Below are 22514 nucleotides of genomic sequence, written 5' to 3' on the forward strand. Positions count from 1 at the left end.
TAGGTTGCTCAGGTTAATAGGAGAGCAATCTTAAAAATCAAGTAGCAAAAAGAACATTTTAGAAAATGATCTCCAACATGGTATACAACCTTACATGTACACAAGCTTCTTCAGTTAACAAACCAATAACCCATTGTAAGACCACCATCATATGTAATTGCTTGGAAGCATGTTACACAGTCCTTTTCATACACCAGACAGGGTCAAATAATACATTAAAACAGCTTTGAGTAGTAAATATATTCACATCAACAGCACACCTGAAGATTAGTATATACAACAATGGTAGAGCACATTACTCAGCACAAAGAAGGCAAACCTGCTTCAAGCTTTTTACAATCCACAAGGTAGGCAAAACCATAAGCCAAGTTTTTCAAAGTGCAAACATGCAGATCTTGATTAGATGTTGCAGTAGCATCTGTGGAGAAGAACACTCGAAAACCTCTAATAAAGGCTTCCCTTGCAGTAGTTTCACAGCACAGATTTGTCATGACCCCTGTCACAATGACTTCCGACTTCCCATTTGATCTCAGAAAGCTTTCCAAGTCGGTGTCATAGAAGGCACTGTATGTGTGCTTGTGGACAAGCTTGTCCTTTCTGGTTCTTTTAACCTGACAAAAGAGAGGTAGGCTTAGCAAACGAAAATGCATGTCAATCAAAGCACTGCAAGAGGTGTTTAGGAGCAATACATAAGACTATCATTTATATATAGATTTAAGCAGACAGAACTCAGCCTCTGCAATGAATGTCCAGCTTTGCTCTAGAATTCCTTTCACATGTTACATGCATATACCTCACCTCGCATTGGACGAAAACCTATCTGTACACTCCGGCATATCACTTTGAATTGTGTGATACGATTATCTTCCTCAGCTCAATTCCCTTCCCCAAGGATCCCTATAAGATCCAGAAGAGCCACCAACTCCAACCAGTATCCATGTACAACCCATACCAGATCTAACCAACCACCCATCCTACTCCCCCTACATTATTGACAGCTCATAATCTATGCTGCAGTTCTACTTCAAATATAGGGGTCTATGATCCTGCTGATCATTCTCTCCCACTAACCATCTGTGACAAATATAGATTGTGGATGCACCTTTCTCTGAGTCACCTGCATTGGCAGTGAGGCAGTATACTTGGCCTTAACTATGATCCAGAAAGGCCTTAGGCACTCCATAGAGATACAGACGGGGGGAAGAGGACAAGGTCAGGGACAGCCTAAATCCAGGGAATGCAGACAATGGGTGGGGTAGAAGTCAAGACTCAAGAATGTACAAATGGGAAATGTAACCTGCTGCTCGACTTAAGAATGTCCAAATGGGAAATATAGTCTGCTGCCTTAAGTTCAAAGCATGATACAAATAGTAAGGGTCAAGATAGAAGACTCAAGACTGAAAGGTTTTTGTCACATTGTTGCCATAAAATTTATAATAACACTGAAGGTAAAAGTAGTAACCAGCCACAACTGAGAACTTGTCTCTTAAGCATCATCATCATTATCAGAATCAAATGCAGCATCAGCATATACAGGTCTTGAAGTGCTGCCTCATGATACCAATGATATTCTCCATATTATAAGCATACTCCTACTACTCTATCTCCCATCCTATAAGAGGGTCGGCTTTTTCAGTCATACTTTTGCAAAGCATGTGGAAGTTTGCACCCACAAACATCAATCATTCACAATTTTCCACTCCAAGGTGGTTCCTTTTCCTGAAAGCAATATCACAACAGAAGCTCCACAATCGTTCTACCAAACAAGAGAAGCTCACAGCCAACCTAAGTATTGGAACAACCACCCAAGTCAGCTCTAGCCCATCTGAACCAAATTCCTCTCGTCACAAAGCTGCCCCAATCGTGCACATCCACAACCATAACAGCCCTGAAATTACCTATCAAAATGAAGTTGGTCATTAATTTTGCACTTTGAGCCTAAGTCAGGTATTATATAAGCTAGAATGAGTCTCCAATTTCCATTCGCCTCTTTGTTGTTTTCTTGATCTTGGTCCTCAAACTTAGGGTCTAAAATGTAAGTAATCGAATGCATATGCTAGCTATAAGCATCCCATTTCTTAGAACAAATCATACTTATTCAACAAATCTTTAAGTATCAAGGGTTACCACAATCCATCATGGGTAATAGAGATCCACAAACCACTAGCCCCTTTTGGCGAGATTTAGCTTTCTTTTTCTTATTCCTATCATCCTTAAATAAATGTTTTTAAAGTGAGATAGTCAATCTCACAATATTGGATATACTAAAGTACTATTGCCATTAAGCCAACCAACAATAGAAAAAGTATTTAAATTTGGTAGAATATGCCTATAACACCACAATTTATACTTCTATAGGTAAAGCACCATTTGAAATCATATATGAAAAACCACTTTTACTACCTATTCTCAAAACAAAGGAGGAGATATTTCATGCCGATGAGTTCACGTGTGAAATATGGATACAACTTTTTCTCACTTAGACGAGCTATCCAAAGATATCAAAAAAAACAAAAGAAAACAACTGATAAGCATAGGAGGCACTTGATTTTACAAAAAGAATATTAGGTGTGACTAAAATTTGATAAAGCTTGTCTAAGAAGCTCTAATAAGCCTTCATCCCAAGTCACTAAGCTTGCAGCAATAAATTATAGATTATTTCAAGTTACTAAAGAGATTAATGGTATTTGTTACACATTACAACTTCCAAAGCATTGGAGAATTCACAATGTTTTTCATATTCATCTTTTGAAGTTTTATGAAGGGCCTCTATCATTGGAACCTGTGATAGAGGATCCACCTAAACTAGACGAACACAAGGAGATACTTCAAACCAAAGCAAATAGTCTTTTCATATGATCGAGAAACAAAGAAAAAACATTTCTAAAAAATTTCTTTTGAAATATAAAAATTACTCTCATTTAGATTTTAAATGGATGCCAAAAGAGTATTTTAAAGACTATCTAAAAATACTTGCAACTTATGAATATACTGTAGAATCTAAAATATTTCAAGCAATGTCTTAAGAACAAGACGGATTTCAAGAGAGAGGAGTGCAACAAACCTTTTGTATATCAATTGTTACGAAAACATATCGGCTTCATGATTCCAAATTAATTTCATGCTTATGTACTTTAAACAGCGATTTGTATTATTTAAGTATCTAAAAATATGATTAAATGTTCATATTTCTACTGAAGGGTAGTCTATGGTTAAAATGCCATATAATTATAATTGGCTCGTCATTGACGAGATATCTAAGAGAAATTAAAAGTTTAGTTGAGCTATCAAATTGGCCAAAAAGCTCAGATAACTAAGACTTTTACACTCAGTCACATTGATTAGAAGCCCATATAATGAGTGGTTTTAGATTGCGAAATCACATGTTTATGATTAAATAAACAAACCATGAACCAATGAACCTATATAATGAAGCTCTCCAAAAGCTAAATTTGGCAACTTCTAAAATTTAGAACGTTACTATTTTTGAAAGTTGCTCAAATGGAAATCCTATTCACGTCAAAGACTATGGAATTTCACAAGGGACAATTTTGCCTTCAACAGATATCTCAAATTCTTAACTATTTGAGAGATTTTTAGAGTAAAATGTTTAGAAGTTTTTTTCTCTAGAAAAGTGATATGTAACATTTAGAACAGGACATATCATTTTAAAGAGACAAGTGTCCCTACACTCGTCAATTTCAACGAGCACTTATCATTTGTAACCTCTACTTTTCACTTTTGAGCACCTAAGTCCCATATCTATATATTAGAGATCTCTCTCTTCATTTGAAATAAGCTCTCATATTGAAATTTCAGTCACATACTTTGTACTCTTCTATATATCTCTCATCCAAAAAACACTTTGTACTTAGCTTGATCTAATCCAAGCACTAATGAAGAAAATTAGATCTCACATTCTTCCCAACACTCACACTCTTCCCACCATAATCAATATACTAGGCACCATTCCATAGACTTTATGCCCTAGCTACTCCTAAAATCCTACAAATGAAAAGTCTTTAGCATCTCTCTTTAGGACACCTTATTGAGTTAAAAATGCATTAGCTTCACTTAAATAATCCCAAAACATGGTTAATTAAGGAAGAAAGCTTGTTTAATTAAAAGAAATGTGTTCCTAGAGAGTGTTTGTATCCCATAAGCACAAACCCACTTGGGAGGATCCAAACTTTCTATAAATAGCTATGTTGTCCTCCATTCAGTCTTAATCTCGTTTTTCAGATTTCAAATATTTTCAGCTTGCTGCCCACACGCCATTCGTGCAAGACATCGCAGTCCAAGCTGTCCATTGCAATCTTGACTCATATGGTGCTTATTTCCAACCCTCCATCATCATTTTGCTATCATTTCCAACCAGGCAACCCCTGCTGTCCACATATCCAGGTATTGTACAACCTACCACGTCAACACTCTGTTGCATTTGCAGGACCCAACTACCGCCTTGCCAATTTTTTCTAATGGACACTATGCTGAATTTTCATCTTCTTTCCATCCACAAACTGATGGACAGTCTGAAGAAGCAAATTCGACTGTTTTAGATCTACTGAAGTGTTATTGTTATGTTTTAGACCATAAGACTCCTTGGGAGCACTACTTGTCATTGGTTGAGTATATATACAATAATACAGTGCAATCATCTATCGACAAAGCACATTTTGAGATTGTGAAAGGTGGAAAGAAATTGCCTCCCATTTTGCAGACAAAAGAGAACATTTTTTAAGTAGATCGTTATGTAAAAGATTGGGAATAAGCATATAAAAAGTATGCCTTAGAAAAGTCACAAGCTAAACGGAAAAGAGTTGTTGATAGTCATCGTCAGGAACTCTTGTTCAAAACGGATGATTAAGTCTTATTGCATTTTGAAAAGACACGCTTTAGAAAACAGAAGGGCAAGGAACGTTTGTTTCCAAAGCTGAGTATACGTTACTATGGTCCTTTTCAAGTCTCAGAGAAGATCAATGATGTGGCATATAGACTGAAATTACCAGAGAATTGGAAAATTAATGATGCATTCCGTGTGAGTATATTGAGGCCTTTTATGGGTGAAGTGCCAGAAGATATGGTTCGAGAGGAACAGCTTGAAGTAGAGGAATTAGATGAGATTCTAGTTCCTGAGCAGATCGTTGCACATAAGGATAGAAAAATGAAAGGTAGAGTTATAAAAAGATTTTTGGTAAAGTTCAAGAACTATTCACCAATGGATGCCAAATGGATGGAAAAGGCTGAATTGGCAGATTTACCTCCGTTATTGCAACTTTACCGAGAATCTTTCTTGCTAGAACCTACAGTGACTTAGAATGCTTTTTAAAGCAATGTACATTCTCTATTGTACAGTTCAATACTGCATCTTATCGAATAATGCACAATGTATCGTTTACACTTAGCATTAACATGTGTATCATTGAATGAAATCTCAGTGCTTCGAAGTTGTATTTGTTACACTTCAGTTGAATGATTATAGATGTTGTGACACTAATAGTTCGGGGATACGTGCTATCGCCCTTTTTTTTTTTGTAAGTAAAATGTAGCTGTTTATATTACTCAAAAAGTTGATTACAACAGAGTACTCCTGCTCAACAAAATAGCTGGGGCTGAAGCAGAGTCACCAGTACATCATGTATATAAGCCTCTCAAGGTAGTCTAGGGGGGATGGGGGCAAGAAGCCCGCCGGGGGGGGGGGGGGGGGGGGAGATATATCGCCAAATGGGGCTGCCTGCCTACATCAAAAAGAACAGACCCTAGCCGCCCCAGGTATGTCAGAGTGCAACGGTGCAGAAGCGTAGGACTGAGAGAGAGAACGCAGAGAGAGAAGAGAGAGAAAGAGACAAGTGGAAGATGAAGATCTGCTGTGAAAAGTGTGCTGAATACAAAGATATGCAAATATATACACGGGCGCAGTGCGTTGGACTGCGTGTCTCCACCTCGGCAGTGCAACCTGCTGTTCACCTCGAAGTCCGCTGCAGTCTGCACTGTCTCCTGTCTGAAATCTGCGAACAGAGATGGAATCTGCGCGTGTCACCAGTCTGTCATCTGCGAGCAGAGAAGTGTAGAAGACTGCTGGAGATGTCGGCTATTTATAGCCAGAATCTGGACAAAATAGGGCACAGAAAAATATGCAGCCGACTGACTGCACTGGTCGGACTGCCACGTGGCAGTCCGATTGTGCAGTCCAACTGCCTGTCCCACTGCACACCTGCCTCTGCCTGGCTGTGATCTCTAACACCCCCTCTCAGAGCCGGGGCAGGGTAGAAGCCTGAGGGATCTGGAATGTCTCCGAAGTAGAGCCTGAGGAAGTGCCTTCGTAAACAAATCCGCAAGATTGTCCTCCGTCTTGCAGTACTCGACAGTGATGGTCTCATCCAGAAGCTTTTCTCTGATGAAGTGGTACTGGATCTCTATGTGCTTCGTCCGAGCATGAAAAACAGGGTTCCGTGCCAAGGCAATGCAACTCTCATTGTCACATTGCAGCAAAGTAGGACGAGTCTGGGGGCACCCAAGCTCCTCCAATAATCTCCGAAGCCACACAGCCGCACATGTGGTGGAAGACGCGGCCCGATACTCCGCCTCAGTAGGACGAAAGGGCTACCGTGGGCTGCTTCTTGCTACTCCATGAGATAACACCTGCACCCAAGGTAAAACAATAACCTGTAGTAGACCGCCTGTGGTCCACATCACCGGCCTAATCTGAGTCACTCCAGCCTGCAAGTACAAGATCTGAACCATCCATCCCTGCGGGGTAATGAATCCCTAAATCAGACGTCCCCCTCAAATACCGAAGTATCCTCTCAGCAGCCTGCCAATGCACCGTCTTAGGTTCACTCATGAACCCTGCCAAGAGCCCAACAGCAAAACAAAGATCAACCCTAGTGTTGAGAAGCCAAATCAAGGACCCAATCAACTGACGATAGCGGGAAGCATTCGCCATAGGAGAAGCTAAATGGGAATTGGCCTTCCAGTTCGGTTCCATAGGAGTAGAAAGGGCCCGACAATCCTCCATCTCAAAAGACACCAAGAGCTCCTGTACATATCTCTGTTAAGAGATGAAGATCCCTCTCTGAGACTGATAAATCTCATGGCCCAAAAAGAAATGGAGTAGACCCAAGTCCGTCATCTCAAACGTCAGATGTAAAGCTGACTTCGTCTCTTGGACCTGCTGTGCATCATCACCTGTGACAATCAAATCATCAACATATAATACAAAAAGCACACAACCATCCTCGGAAGTGTGAACATAAAGCTGCGGATCGGCCTTGGAACGTCGATATCCCAACTGAGACTGGAGGAACGAATCAATCTTCTCGTTCCATGCACGCGGAGCCTGCTTGAGGCCATACAAGGACTTCTTCAACCTGGAGAATTTCCCATCTGAAGATCCAAAGCCAGGAGGCTGCTCAACATAGATCTCCTTCTTCAAATCACCATTGAGGAAGGCCGACTTCACATCCAACTGGTAAACAGACCATCTCCTATGGCTAGCCAAGGCAAGAACAGCTCTAATGGTCGCCATACGAGCGGTGGGGGCAAAAGTATCATGACAATCAATCCCTGGGCGCTGTGCAAAACCTATAGCAATAAGGCGAGCCTTGTGCTTATCCAAAGAACCGTCGCTAAGGTATTTGGTCTTGAAGACCCACTTGACGCCAATCACCTTCTTATTCGGGGAGCGGGGCACGAGTGACCAAGTGCCATTCCTCTCTATAGCCTCCAACTCGGCTTCCATAGCTTTTTTCCATGGTGTGGACTATGAAGCCTCCTTCACGGAGGTGGGCTCTTGATCCTGCATAACACGGGTCATCAAACAATAGTTAGAGCAAACAAGCTCCATAGAATGTGCCTGGTGCCGCCGTGACCGCCGCGGACCATCCTGCGGTCCCTACTCGTCAGAAACCCCCTCGATCTCTGAATCACGGAGTGTGTCACGGGCCCAGCGAGGAGGAGGCCAAACCTCCCCTCGTCGCTCTCCGTCAGCAGAAGACTCTGAAATATCCACCGGTGGTAACTCCACAGGGGTGTCCGGTGGAACAATAGACTCTGTGTCAGAAACAGAATCATAATCAAAAGGCATGGGCTCCAATGGAACTGTAGCAGGAGCCCAACTCTCCCCTGGATCTCCAAGAACGGGATGCTCCTCACCCGTTGATATGGCCGGAACCTCAACAAACCGCACATCGCGGCTAGTGTACACATCCCGCTTGACGGGATCATACAATCGATAGCCTTGGGACTGGGAGCTGTAGCCAACAAATACCTGTCTTCGGAAAGCCGCTTCAAATTTATCACGGTGAGCCTTGGGAATGTGAACATAGGCATCACACCCAACGACCCTAAAGTAAAAAACATCGGGCTTGGTCCCAAAGTAAGCCTCAAAAGGAGTCATCCCTTCAACGGCCGAAGTGGGGGATCGATTAAGGATGTGGACTGCAGTAGCCACAGCCTCGGCCCACAGAACCTGAGGGGTCTGTCAGTGCTCCATCATGGTGCGCGCCATCTCGATCACACTGCGGTTTTTCCGTTCAATAAAAAAAAAAAAAAAAAAAAAAAAAAAAAAAAAATCTTCTTCTTCTTTTTCAGCACCCGCACAAAACCGAGCAAACTCATTAGAAACAAATTCACCGCCCTTGTCGGATCGCAAGGTCTTTAACTTCCGGCCCGATCGGTTCTCCTCAAAGAGAAGCCAATCCTTGAAGTATGAGAAAGCTTCTGACTGTAATGCCAAAAAATAGGCCCATGTCATCCTGCCGTAGTCATCTACGATCAGCATGAAGTACGAGCTCATTCCTCATATGGCCACATAGATCCGTAGATACAAGCTCCCACGCAAGGACTCATTCCTCATAGGGCCACATAGATCCGTAGATACAAGCTCCATCGGTGAAGTAGATCGCCGCGAAGCTGTGTGGGGAATGGCATCCCTATGCTGCTTCCCCCAAATGCAGGAGACACATGGCTGCTGGCTCACCACTATATTCGGCAACCCTCGAACAAGCTGTCCACGTGACGCCCTCCGAAGATAATCATAGTTGAGGTGACCAAACCGAGCATGCCATAACTTTGACTGTGACTGAGAGGTAAGAAGAAGAGTAGAGAGGGCGGTGGAAGACTTCAATTTATAAAATGCCGTTCTCCTCATATCTAGATGATAGAACCTTCCTCGATCCACGATCAAGGACTCGCACCGTAGTACTGTCAAACTCCACCAAAAGGCCAAGGGAGCAAATCTTATGAACTGACAGGAGATGGTACCCTAATCCTGGTACATGCAAAACCTCTAAGGTATGGGTACCACCTCGTCCATTTGGAATAAGCTGCATCTTACCCCGACTTGCAATAGATACTGAAGAGCTATCTCCAATGAGAATCTGCCCACGCGAGGGTCGCACCTGGGCAACACTATTTGATGAAGGAGTCATGTGCCGTGAGGCACCACTATCAACGATCCACTCTCGAGCCTGGGGAGCCGTCATCGCAGCATCAAAAGCATTCGATGAAGCGTCCTCAATGACAGCTAGATGAAGAAATGCAGCTGATGAGGGTGCAGCCACCGCTCCAGAATCCTAAGTGTCCTTCTTGTTGGTGTCCTTCTTGTCTTTCTCAGGGCAATCCTTCTTCCAATGGCTAGTCTTTCCACAAATATGGCATGTGGAGTCTTTGTCCTTGTCCTTATCCTTATCCTTCTTCGACTTGTTATCCCCCTTCTTCTTCTTTTGGTCCTTCCCCTTCTTCTGAGAGGCTTAATCTGTCAGGGCCTCCGACTTGGAAGCATTCTGTCCCTTTAACTGTTTCTCTTGGTCCAAGACCATAGGAACCAACTCTTCCCACCGAAGAGTAGACTCTCGCCCCGAAGCAATAAGGGCAGAGTAAATGTACCGAATCGTGGCGGCAAATGGGACAAAAGTGTGATCGCCATGTCTTCGGAGGAAATCGGTTTCCCCGAATTCTGAAGCTGTCTTAGCTTGTTAATGTGCTCCCGCAGCGAAGAAGACTTGTTTACGGACAAGGTCCGCATCTGTACCTCCAAAGAAACCCGCTTCATAAGGGTCATACGATTGTACATCTGATCAAGCTCCAGCCATATCTCCCGAGCCACCGTCAAGTGCTCGATGTGAGCGATCACGGCTGTAGTACATGATAGAAAAAGAAAGGAACGAATCCTGGCATTCAGTTTGTCCCAATGAGACTGAGCCTTGGCCAACTCCGCACGAGCATCGGAAGAGAGTTTGGACTCATCTCTTACCGAGGGCCGGTCGATCTCCTCCTGTACCAGCTCCGCCAAATCATAGGACTCAAGGATGGCCAACATCATGACGCGCCAAATGCGATAGTTGTCGCCGTCGAGCTTCTGATCTGCAGGAAGAGCCGGTAAGACAGGCACCTTCCGGTCCATAATCGACTGGAACTCCAAGTCAATCTCTGTAGACATCTTCACCTGTAATGCCTTCACAAACGCAAAAGCAGCCCCCTCTCACTGTGAAAACTCAGCCTGCTAAGGCTCTTCCGCGTCCTGAAACTTCTTCACCCACCGGAGGCGATGAAAAAGCAAAACCTGCACTTGTAGGCTGAAAACTCAAACTTCCTCCGCGTCAAACAGCAGTAAACAGCAGCAAATCCACCACCTGGACTCCTTTCCTATGCGCCCACGCTTGCCTCAGCCTTGTTCCAAGGCACAGCCCTCCTGTCTGCCCTCAAACGCTGAAAACGCAAATTTGTGTCGCGATAGAAACTCCTCTTCAAGTTGATTCTACGCTCAGTCAGCCCTCTAACACTGCTCTAATACCATGTCAGAGTGCAGCGGTGCGGAAGCGTAGAACTGAGAGAGAGAGAGAATGCAAAGAGAGAAGAGAGAGAAAGAGACAGTGGAAGATGAAGATCTGCTGTATAAAGTGTGCTGAATACAAAGATATGCAGATATATACACGGGCGCAGTGCGCTGGACTGCGTGTCTCCACCTCGACGATGCAACCTGCTGTTCACCTCGAAGTCCGCTCCAGTCTGCACTGTCTCCTGTCTGAAATCTGCAAACAGAGATGGAATCTGCGCGTGTCACCAGTCTGTAATCTGCGAGCAGAGAAGTGTAGAAGACTGCTAGAGATGTCGTCTATTTATCGCCAGAATCTGGAAAAAATAGGGCGCAGAAAAATATCCTGTCGGCTGCAGCCGACTGACTGCACTGGTCGGACTGCCACGTGGCAGTCCGACTGCACACCTGCCTCTACCTGGCTGTGATCTCTAACAAGGTACGCATGAACTGACCACGGAGCTCCTGACTCGCCTTGGACTCGCCCTGCACCTGATCCCATCGGCAGCGGAGGGATTGGATGATGGAGGTCCATAGCTCTACTAAGGTCGCAAGTGCTGAAAGTCTCTCCGCCGAAAGCCACCTAGCATCGTGCCTTCCAAATATGCCATCCAGTAAAACTCCCTATGATCTCCCATATCTCCGAGCGGTCTGCTGTGGGCTCCAGTACCTGGCGGATGGGTAGAGTGTAACCGGCCTGTTCACTGGGAAGGGCGGTAGTGTACAACCAAAATACATAAATGCTTTCACCCAATTAACAGTCGCCCATTTTACCTAAACTTAAAGACACAGAATCAAGAAGAAATACAGGAAGCTAGAATGCTCTTGTTGCCACACAGACACCCTGTTGGCCCCTAAGTCAGGCACCCCTTGCGGTATTTCTTTATTTTTAAAAAGAGAAAAAGTACACAATGGGCTGTCTTTCACCTATTCTGGGTGAAATTTGGCAGCATAACAATACAATTACTGACCCAAACAAGCTGACCAAGAGAGGAAACTCTGCCCAAGTCTGAAACTTCTGGTTGGAGTGCAGAATTGACCATTTCAGTCTGCTGTAATTACTGGTTCAGACCTGTTCTGAAACCTGTTTTCAACTCATACTATTCCCTGTACTATTCAGCCCACTGTAATTACTGGTTCAGACCTGTTCTAAAACCTGTTTTCAGCTCATATTGTTCCTGCACTATTCTGCATCATCTGTGCCAAGTGCCCCTTGATTCTGACATCAATTGGGCTTTGAAATAACATCTGAACAGTCCAGAATCAGTACTGATTTAGTGCTGTTTCAGACACTTGCTTGGTGAGGTTACCACCCTCACCTGTTCCTGCTTGTGGGCAACAAACAACTGCTCCTGTTCCTGGAGAAAGGAGGCTCTTGCCTCATGCAAAAACAGCATATTCCACACAGCTGTACCTGAATCAGAAGAAAAACCCTTGATTCTGAAGCATAACCATACTGTCAGAGAGAGAGAGAGAGTAGGGAGCAAGCTCAGCCCTCTGTGCATCATAGACAAGGTAGGCAAGCTCCCCAATCTTCTTCATCAGCAACTGTCCTTCTCAAATGAGCCCCTCCCAGCCAAAAAACTGCACGCCAGCCCTCTTTAAAGAGGTAAGTGCACCAATTTGTGCCAAATGGCAGCACTGTAAGATATTTCCCGTTCTAACCTTCCGATTTAAATTCCTCCATTCTCGGTGCAGAATTTGACCTCGGCACAAACCAGAGAATTAATCTTCGTGCAAAAAGGAAGATAATGACGCGAACAGATTCTGAGGTCCAAAAATAGTAACTCCCTGAATTTTAGGAGTTGCATCCATTGCATCCCACTAGTCTTCTAACCATCTTTGCAAACTATGGCTACATCCAAATTTGCAATGTAGCTCAACTGAAAGTGAATTTCCACTGATGACCCCACATGGACTAATCTCTTGAAGATTTATCCATCTTCACTTTGAACTAGTCTCTTCCAAGCTAGTTCTTCAACACACTTGTCTATATACACTTTCACAAGTCTCTTCCAAACTTATACTGGACCTTAACTGTCCAGTCTTGACTCACTAGACATTCCTGTCTATTTCACATATTGGCCATGCAACTCAGGCGTTTAGATTTCAAGAGGGATCCTTCCAAAAAGAAAAACCAAATAAAATAATAATAAGGAAATCAACAAAAAGATAATAGTTGTCACAGTCTTGTGACATACCTCCCTCTCGAAATCGCAAACATCCTCATTTGCATGAATGTCATACATGCTATCCGCTAACCTAGTGAACTTACACTTGGCAGCACATGTACAACACATACATGCTATCAGTCAACATTGTGAACTGAACACACTGTTAACACATGTATATTCTAACTGTGAAACATGGCAGACTATCATCATATGACTCCACATCACTGTTTCCAGATATAGTGGCCGATACACCACAAAGATATCCCCATAGTGGAAGATTCTCATTTGATGACTCCACATCACCCTGACTAGAGATCTAGTGGCTAGTACATCAAAATGATATCCCCACTGAGTCAATTCACAGAATACATGCCCGATCGAGTAATCATTGTTACAACATGTATTCAATTCAATAGAAGTAAAAACGGTATTCTTACAAGCAATACTTACTTCTTTAGCACTGAGAAAACCATATGGACACAATAAGTGTTAACCTGTACAAAATCTGTTTCTGTACATAATTTCTTTCTTGAGCAATTGTCACTTTGACAATTTATTTCAGCTTAGAGATACAAGGGGTCAAGGTAGGTTGTAAGTGAAATGCTTCAAGGTAAAGTTCCAACACATTAGGTGACTCTGCAAGTTCACCTTCGTCCATCCACTTAGCATCTATAGCTGGATAGTTCTAAAACTTAACCAAATACCTTCTAGCACTTAACCAAATACCTTCTAGCAACTTTGCCTTTCACTTTCCTTTCATTGTGTGCCAATACCTATTCTGAAACAAGAATTTCATCAAGTTCCTCAACTTCGGGCTATTCCTCAGCTGGCATATCTTCTGGCACATCACCCACATAGGGTCTAAGAAGACTTACATGGAAAGCATTATGAATCTTCCAATTGTCAGGCAATTTCAGCCTATAGCTGACATCACTAATCTTCTCTGTTACTTGAAAAGGCCCATAGTATCGCATACTAGCTTAGTGAAAAAACTTTCCTTGCCTTTCCGCTTCTTTAAGCGTGCCTGTTCAAACCGCAACAATACCCAATCACCAAGTGAAAATATCAATTCACGACGGTGATGATTAGCAGCTTTCTTTTGCTTTGCCTGAGTCCTTTCAAGGGCATGCTTAACTTTCTAATACATTTCACCCATACTCTGCACATACTGATCTGCCTGAAAGATCTTATCCTTCGTATGCAAAATGGGAGGAACCTTTTTACCACCTTCAACAATTTCAAAAGGGGCTTTGCCTGTTGACGAATGCACAGTATTATTATATGCATACTTGACCAAAGGCAAATACTGCTCCCACTTTGACTTGTGCTCTGATACATAGCACTTAAGCAGATCCAAGATAGTAGAATTTGCCTCTTCTGACTGTCCATCAGTCTGTGGATGAAATGACGATGAGAACTTAAGCATTGTGCCCATGTTCTCAAATATGCCTCTCCAGAATAGACTTGTCATCCGTGGATCATGGTCACTGACAATAGACTGTGGCATACCATGATACTTGAAGACATTGCACATAAACAAACGTGCCATCTGATCTGGTTTTATCTTCTTCCTGACAGGAATGAAATGAGCCTGTTTGCTAAACTTGCAAACAATAGTCCATACCCCATCATTTCCTGTCTGTGTCCTTGGAAGATCAAAGATAAAATCCATAGCTATGCTTTCCCATGGTTTATCCGGAATAGGCAATGGCTGTAAAAGCCCTGGTGCTTTTTGCCTGTCAAACTTGACCTTCTGGCAAATCAAGCACTGCCGCACAAAAGCATCCATGTCTCTTCTCAAAGTAGGCCAATAAAAGAATGTCTCTACTGCTTTGACTGTTACATCAATACCACGATGCCCTGCATACGGTGGAGAATGACTCTCTGTCATAACTTTCCGTCTCAATGGCATAGTCACACATAGTTTACCATGCATTAACATGAAACCATCCTTGAGAAGATAATGCTCATGATGTTGTCTATTGACAAGCTGATCAAAGATCCTTGCAAAATCTTCATCATCAGCATATTGTTCCTTCATATCATCAAGCTCATGATGATAAGAAATTGACACAGCTGAAATTTGTGGCTTCCTTGACAAAGCATCAGCCACAACATTCTTTTTGCCTTCCACATGCACAATCTGAAAATGGAACATTGACAAAAAGTTTGCCCAACACATATGCTTTTCTGACAGCTTAGTCTGAGTTAAGAAATAACGCAAAGTCTGATGATCTGTCTAGACAACAAAATCTGCCCCAAGTAGGTAGTGTCTCCAACTAGAAAGCACATGAATCACAGCCAACAATTCTTTCTCATAGACCTGCATAGTCTTTTCTGGCCCTCACAAGATTCTGATTTCATAAGCCACTACCCGGCCATCTTGCATTAACACTGCACCAATGCTATTGCCACAGGCATCACATTGGACAACAAATGACTTCCTAAGATCTGGCAGAATGATCACTGGACTAGAAGTCATCTTTTCTTTAAGAAGAATTAAAAGCTGAAATCTCTTTCTGTGTCCACTGGAAAGAGACTCCTTTCTTCTGTAAAGCATGTAAAGGTAAAGCAATCTCTGCAAAGTTGCGGATGAACCTCCTGTAGTAAGAACACAAACCCAAGAAGCTTCTAACATCATGGACAGTCTTCAAATCTAGCCATGTTCTAATTGCTTCAACCTTAACAGGATCCATTCGGACACCATCCTTTGACACTATGTGCCCCAGGAACTGGATTTCTTCCAAGAAGAACTCACTCTTCTTGCCATTGATAAGCAACCTATTACTATGAAGCTCATCAAAGACTGCTTTCAAGTGTTCTCTATGCTCCTATTCATTCTTTGAAAAGACAATCATGTCATCAAAGAATGTACCAACAAACTGCCTATATGGACGAAAAATCCTGTCCATCATTCGATTAAACGTAGCAGGAGCATTAGGAAGTCCAAATGGCATTACCAAGAACTCATAGAGACCAAACGTGGTCCTAAATGCAGTCTTATGCACATCCTCTTGCTTAATCCTGATCTGATGGTATCCACTATTCAAATCTATCCTGCTGACAATTGACACTCCTTCCAAACGGTCAAGGATGTTGTCAATTCTTGGAATGGGGAACCTGTTCTTGATGGTACTCTTTTTCAATGCTCGATAATCTATGCACATGCACCAAGAGCCATCCTTCTTTTGCACTAAGAGCACTGGTGAGCAAAAGGGAGATGAACTTGGCTGAATCAGCCCTTTTCCTAACAGCTCATTCACCTGGCTCAATATCTCTTTCTGTTGGGCTGCACTAACCCTATATGGAGGTCTATTTGGTGGGCTACTGCCTGGCACCAAATCTATCGCATGATCCTCAGACCTCTCTGGTGGCAACTGTGATGGTAATGAGTCAGAAAAACAATCACTGAACTGAGACAAGAAAGCAGACCTGTCTCTATTTAACATAGAGAAATTTGACTCATCATTATCCTTGACATCACGTGCAAAAATCAAATACGCAGAAAGATGATTCTTTATTACAGATGTAATGGCAGAAGCCGATACAACAGGTACAGACTCTCCTTTAAACTTCACATCAAGCACATGAGTCTTTCCCCTATGTTCCAAAGTTAGTGTCTTGTTAAAGGCATCCAACACACCATGCTTTCTGAACATCCATGGCATTCCCAACAAGACATCACAGCCTTCAAGTGGCATGATACAAAATTCTTCTGCATCAACATAAGACTGTATATGAAGACGCAACTTTCCGAGAATGGGGTGTCACAGACTCTGAGTGACCAGGACATGCCAACCCTGCCTCTGCTGTGTAGCCCATCTCATCTGCTTTGATGCCCAAAGTAGAAGCCAACTCTGGTGAGATAAAGTTTGCCTTAGCTCCAGGATCAAAGAAAATAAGTACATGTTGATCCCTAACTTTACCCCAAGCTCTGCAAAGCTCATTAGCATCCAAGTGTGGCTTGTCTCCCAGCATATCTGGCACTAAACCTGCTGAAGGTTTGGGCTTCTTTCCTTTCCTGTCCTCTTTATCATCATCAGCTGATCTCTTATTCTTGTCCAAACAGTTAGACGCAATATGACCAATCTGCTCACAGATAAAGCACTTCCTCTCAGCCATTAAAGCCTTTCTCTCTTCAAGAGACTTGTGCACAAAAGGTTTCTTCTGGTCCTTTGACTGCTGTCCAAAGAACTTGGCTGGCTTCTTCTTGAACTGCCAAGATTTACCTGTGCTTTGAGAAATCTGGGAAACCTGTTTACCAAATGGCTTCTTTGCTGAAAATTTCTCAGATTTGTCCTATTTAATGCTGCCGCCAAAACCACTTGACTGTCCCAACAATAATGTGTTTCCGGTAGTGGCATTCTCAATTAACTAAGTCAAAGTGGTGACCTTTGTCTTTGTACAATAATTCCAAAGTTCCTTGGGCAGCCCACAGCAATATTTCTCTATCTGCTCAGTCAATGGCACAACCCTGTAAGAAGTGACTGGGAGTAAAGCCTCCCAAAACTTCTTGTTATAGTCTTCCAAATCCTTGCATTTAGATGCATCCAAAATGTGCCAAGCTGACATAACATCGATCTCAAATTCATTGGTCAACCAAGCAGAAGTAAATACTTGCTTAAAGTATGTCCAAGTGGCAGGAGCCTGTCCTTGCATCAACAGTGTACTCCACCACTAACTAGCATTGTCCTTAAGAAAAGTGGCAACTTTCCAGACCTTAGAAGGCTCTGTAAAGTTGCCCACTAGGAGTCTATGCAAAACCTATTTTTCTTAGGGAGTTGTTGCCAAATGGGTTTTGTTTCTTTGGTACCCTCTGAGAAAGAGGCATCACTCTTTGATTGGCTTGCCTTCGCATCTTGCGAGTTCTTGCCACTGTTGGTTTTCCCTCCCAAGGAAAAGAGAACCAACCCCATTTGCTCAAAGTAAGGCTATGTGGAGGCTTTCTTGTGGACTTGATCATGCAACCGTGCATAACTAACACTCAAACTCATAGAAGGTCAGCATTCTAGGTAATAAGATAATGTGTCGGGCAACTTGTTTAAGAAGAATATGACCTGATAGTCATTTGACTTCGAGGAGCGACTAGTGGCAAACATGGCAAGGAGCTACCGATATTTGACCAACTTGACTTTCAGATCATCCCCTTCCTGAATGGAAAACTCCTAAAGCTCAAAATCGAACTCGCGCCGCATAATGATCAATGTTATGACTCCAACTCTCAAATGCAAGGGGAAAATGTTGTAACTACAAGTGGAACTCAAGAAGCAACCCCTGCATTAACGCAACATTGGATATAGCATTGTGGGGGCTCCATTGATGGATGAGATCAGGGTGAGCTAATAGGCTCTACACCAATGACAAGGTCCCAAAGTCCTTGAGATTCAAGGACTTGTTGCATGAAGTTTGACCAAGTGGTGAAATTCGACCTGTTGAAACAAGTTTTATCCATGAAGGCATTCTTGGTCGTTGCATCAGGAGTGGTAGTGCTAGGAGATGGATAAGGTGTGTAATAGGGATAGGGAGGATAGGGGGGATAGGGTGGGGGAGTGGAGTACACTTGAAAGTAATCCCAAATTGCCCACCATGTATACGAGAAGTATGCATAATGGATTCAAATGTGGGCGTGAGATGACTGGGTATGGGTATGGTAACCACATGAGAAGCCCGTGGTGGAGAGATAGAGACATGTGGAGCAAAGGATGGAAATCCTTGCAAAGTAACCCAAGAGATGTGAGATGGCACGCCATAAGCAAAGGATGGAAATTCCTACGTCTAAGAGGTCAAAAGAGATGGGTGAGTGGGGGTAGTGAGGGGGATGCTCATCATAGTCGTCCCAATGGAAAATGATGTGCTCATTGACAAAAAGATGGAGGGAACTGTGATAAAGGGTGGAATGCCCGGTAACAAGGTCCGACAGTGCAAAGAGACTTGAGGATACGTGGAGGGTACAGTGTTAAAAGGGTGAAAACCCCCCTACAATGTAGCGTAATGTGAAGGGGTAAAAAAGTGTTAATATGGAATGGAGAATGAGAATGTGCTAGGAGTAGAAACAAAGGTTCCAACTCCCAGTATGGAGGATGCGAATGTGAAGTATAATCCAAGGGTTTGGAAACGAAAAAGAGAGGAATTTGAGGTGTGGGCTAGAAGACGTGGGTGGGATGGGAGGGATTTGAGAAGAGTGGCTTGCATGCTCAAGTGAAACAGAAGATGTAGATATACTTGATGAAGGATGCCTGCTTTGAGAGCCCCCTCAAAAAGATTCAAGCTTCCGGATTTGCATTTTACTTGTTGATCTTCTCGAGCTTGCCCTTCCTCCTCAAGCTTGGAGCTTCCCATCCCTAGTAGGCACATTCATCAGCAACCCCCACCCCCTTGCCTTTCCTTCCACAAAAATCATCATGGTAGACCATCAAGACAAAAAAGTTCATTGAGATCAAGAGGACTTCCAAGACTGCAAGTATCATCATGGATAACTAAGATCACTAGAAATATTGCAAGATCATGATCAATGCAAAGATTGACCTAATTGTGACATCAATTGTGACATGGACCATGACCCACCTCCCTCTTGTCCTTCTTGTCTCCCTTCCCCTCTTGAGGAGCTCTTTCCCAACCTTACCCTTGACCAAAAGCTAGACGGGATCAATGACACCCTTTGGTCATGAAACTAGATGGGACCAATGACACTCTTTGGTCACACAAAATCGAGGCCATCCTCAACAGCTTTGACCTTTGGGACCTCATAATTGCCCCTCACTCTTGACTACTATGGCTCATCATTCAAGCATTTTTGTGAATTCAATAGCTCTCTAGGACAGCTCAACTCTCATACTTGCTCCTTTCTCCTCTTGAATTGCATTGATTCCATCCTTGTTCGTGTTAGACACATCCACACCATTGCCAAAGTTTGGACCCACTTGTCTTCGTTTTACAAAATCAAGACACTGCTCATTGGACAACCCTCAAGAGTCAAGATGAGGCTAAGCCGATCGTCCATCAATGATTATATCCTAAAATCACATCCACATTTAGTACAAAGGGCACCTTCAAGGTACCTAGCAAGCACTTGCCTACACCTACTACCTAGCATCAACAATGACCTTCATCTCACACACTAGTTAGTGCTCATATATCTCACACTTACCACTTGCCTATTTCATGATCTCTTGCAATCAACGCATGGCCCTCATACTTCATGCATTGCCTATCAGTTACGTCATTGCAATCCTAACCACCATAACTATTACCCAAGACAATGGTTACATACCATCATGCCATGGTCCTCTTCTGTGATGTATTGATATCTTTGCTGTCCAACTAGGCTGCAAATTGTCTTAGCTAGCAAAGGCCCATACTCTCATATCTCATAATCTACTCTTTACTACAACATTCATGCCTAATCAATCTATGAAACAGTGCTCGTACTTGCTGATGTGTCAAAACTACAATGCAATTTTTTTGGCAAAATCAGCCTTAAATAAGAAATTGCATATTTAAATCTCATATGTCAGGCTTTGTTTTAACCAAGGGAGTATTTTGCAAGCTCTTGAAATGGGTTGCATAGCCAGAATAAGTAGTTTGCCCAATCCAACCTCATACTAGAACCTGTCCCCCTACTGAAAACCACATGGTAAGCAGCACTAACTGGTATCTCAATGATCCCAGCCACTAAGAACCAACAAAGCAAAGTCATCCAAAGTGAAGCTCCTTAGAAGTGAACTAGGAGCCTCCCATCTTCATAACACCAAAAAGGTGCCAGCTTTGAAACTCCAATTGTTTACTTCAAGAGCAAGCCTACATGTGCATTGACATGCACATTTGGGCATCATCCGAATGCTTTACTTGTTGAATTCCCACAATTGTGCCGTATCACATTTTCAATGTTTTATATGTAGTGGATGGTCTATAAGATCCAAAGTCTTCTTATCCACCAAAGTTGTTAGAGATTGAGTTCCTCAAGACTTTTCTTTATGCCAAAGTCAATGATCCATTGCAGAAATTCCTCCTTCCACATCGATGTGGACTGTGTAGATTCTAGTAACAAAACTGCTAATAAGACGATATTATTTGTTGTACACTTCAGACGACTTTGAACAGCCAGAAAGAAATGAAGCATGTTGATCTACTCCGCATCTTGTTGACAATATTGAATTCCATCGAACTATGCTGCCGGTGTCACCAACCATCACATGCCTCATCCTAATGCAATTGGAAAAGCTACGAAGATCATACACCTCACTACATAGTACAAATTGAGCAAGCAATAGGGAAAGTCACACGTCTGACAATCTTGAACTTCATCACACTATGCAGCCTATGTCACCAACCACCGCATGCCTCATCTTAATGGAACGTCATACCCATTGCTACATACTACAAAATTGTGCATGCAACAGGAAGGAATGACATGTCTGACAACAAATATGCACACAGCAAGAAAAATCGCACGTCTGAACATCAAAGGGTAAACAGAACTTGAAGCACAGGAAAACTAACCTCAGGCAGCAACTCTGCTTGAGGGGAGGAATCCTGGATAAGGTCAGGCCACCATTCCCCCAGCATACCGTGATCAGGGGGGCCCTTATGGGCATGGCGGGTGTAGATGACAGGCATCTTGGCGGACCGGCATAGCGCGATGGTCTGCTGGATGGGGTGCAGGATGGGTGCAGCAATGCCGCGGAAGTACTCCTGCATGTCAATGACCAGGAGGGCGGCCTGCTGGGGGTCAGGGTCCCGGTGGCGGGTCTCATAATCTCTGTACGACCGAGCCGCCATAGCCACCAAGCTCTGCTGTGATGCAGAAGATGAGACCCTGGGGACCCCTTTGACACCCATGCGGAGCCTTGCCACTTGTGCTGTTGCCATCTGGATACCACCTTCAGTTCGCCTGTATTAAGAAAACTTGCTTATTCCTTTTTAAAAGAAAAATAATATTTTAAAAAAGAGAGAAAATCAGCATTTCAGCTGAGCTCAGTTCCCAGGCACGAATCAGCTTTGGTTTGCTTCGCCCATATGGTGGGGTCTTGGCACGTTAAATTCTAACTAGGCGCTTTGCACTGGGGCAGGCGCGATTTTTTTGGGGGGGAGGGGGGGTGTAAGGGCTTTGTAGCTATACCATGCCGTTGCTACCGATTGCACCTATATAGGGAGTAGTAGTGACTCAAAGCCCTGCCTTGTTTCCACTCTACGTGTGATTCCCTATGCCCAGTGGTGAACCCTCTTATGTGCGGCGTCACGAGGGTGTAGTCCTGGGATGTGTCTATGTTGTCCCGCTTTTGGATTGAATAATACAAGAGTATACCTTGAGCTCATATCGTGTTACCTTTCTGTGCCGTGTTGAGTGCGTAACGAGTGCAGGTTTATCACACTTGGTATCAGAGCAACTCTTGCTCGGAGTGAAGGAGTGCTCACGAAAGCAGGAGAAAGGATCCAGTGCCCCACAGCGCGACGCCCCGCGTCTTGTCACCCCACAGCGCGACGCCCCATAGCTCGAAGTCGTAACAACCCACAGCGCGACGCCC

At 43.4% G+C, this 22514-nt stretch overlaps 1 protein-coding gene across 1 annotated transcript; it reads right to left on the bottom strand.

Moving 5' to 3' along the window:
• Positions 1-211: 211 nt before the first annotated feature.
• LOC148013421 (nicotinamidase 2-like) lies at positions 212-21891 on the bottom strand. The gene is made up of 2 exons (XM_087668521.1): positions 21490-21891; positions 212-611 (listed from the first exon to the last, which is right to left on the bottom strand). The coding sequence occupies exons 1-2, from the start codon at positions 21856-21858 to the stop codon at positions 300-302; spliced, it is 681 nt and encodes a 226-aa protein (XP_087524647.1). The 5' UTR covers positions 21859-21891; the 3' UTR covers positions 212-299.
• Between the last annotated feature and the right edge of the window lie 623 nt (positions 21892-22514).

Source organism: Lygodium microphyllum, chromosome 26 (assembly GCF_053477565.2).
Source record: "Lygodium microphyllum isolate KBCC chromosome 26, Lygodium_microphyllum_v1.1.10, whole genome shotgun sequence".
In the NCBI taxonomy this organism is placed as follows: domain Eukaryota; kingdom Viridiplantae; phylum Streptophyta; class Polypodiopsida; order Schizaeales; family Lygodiaceae; genus Lygodium; species Lygodium microphyllum.

Bases quoted from the DNA above. Each gene is read 5' to 3' on its own strand.
- LOC148013421 (XM_087668521.1), bottom strand. From the start codon at position 21,858: ATGGCAACAGCACAAGTGGCAAGGCTCCGCATGGGTGTCAAAGGGGTC. The intron at 612-21,489 runs GTTAGTTTTCCT...CTCTTTTGTCAG, and splicing joins AAGCAGAGTTGCTGCCTGAG to GTTAAAAGAACCAGAAAGGA.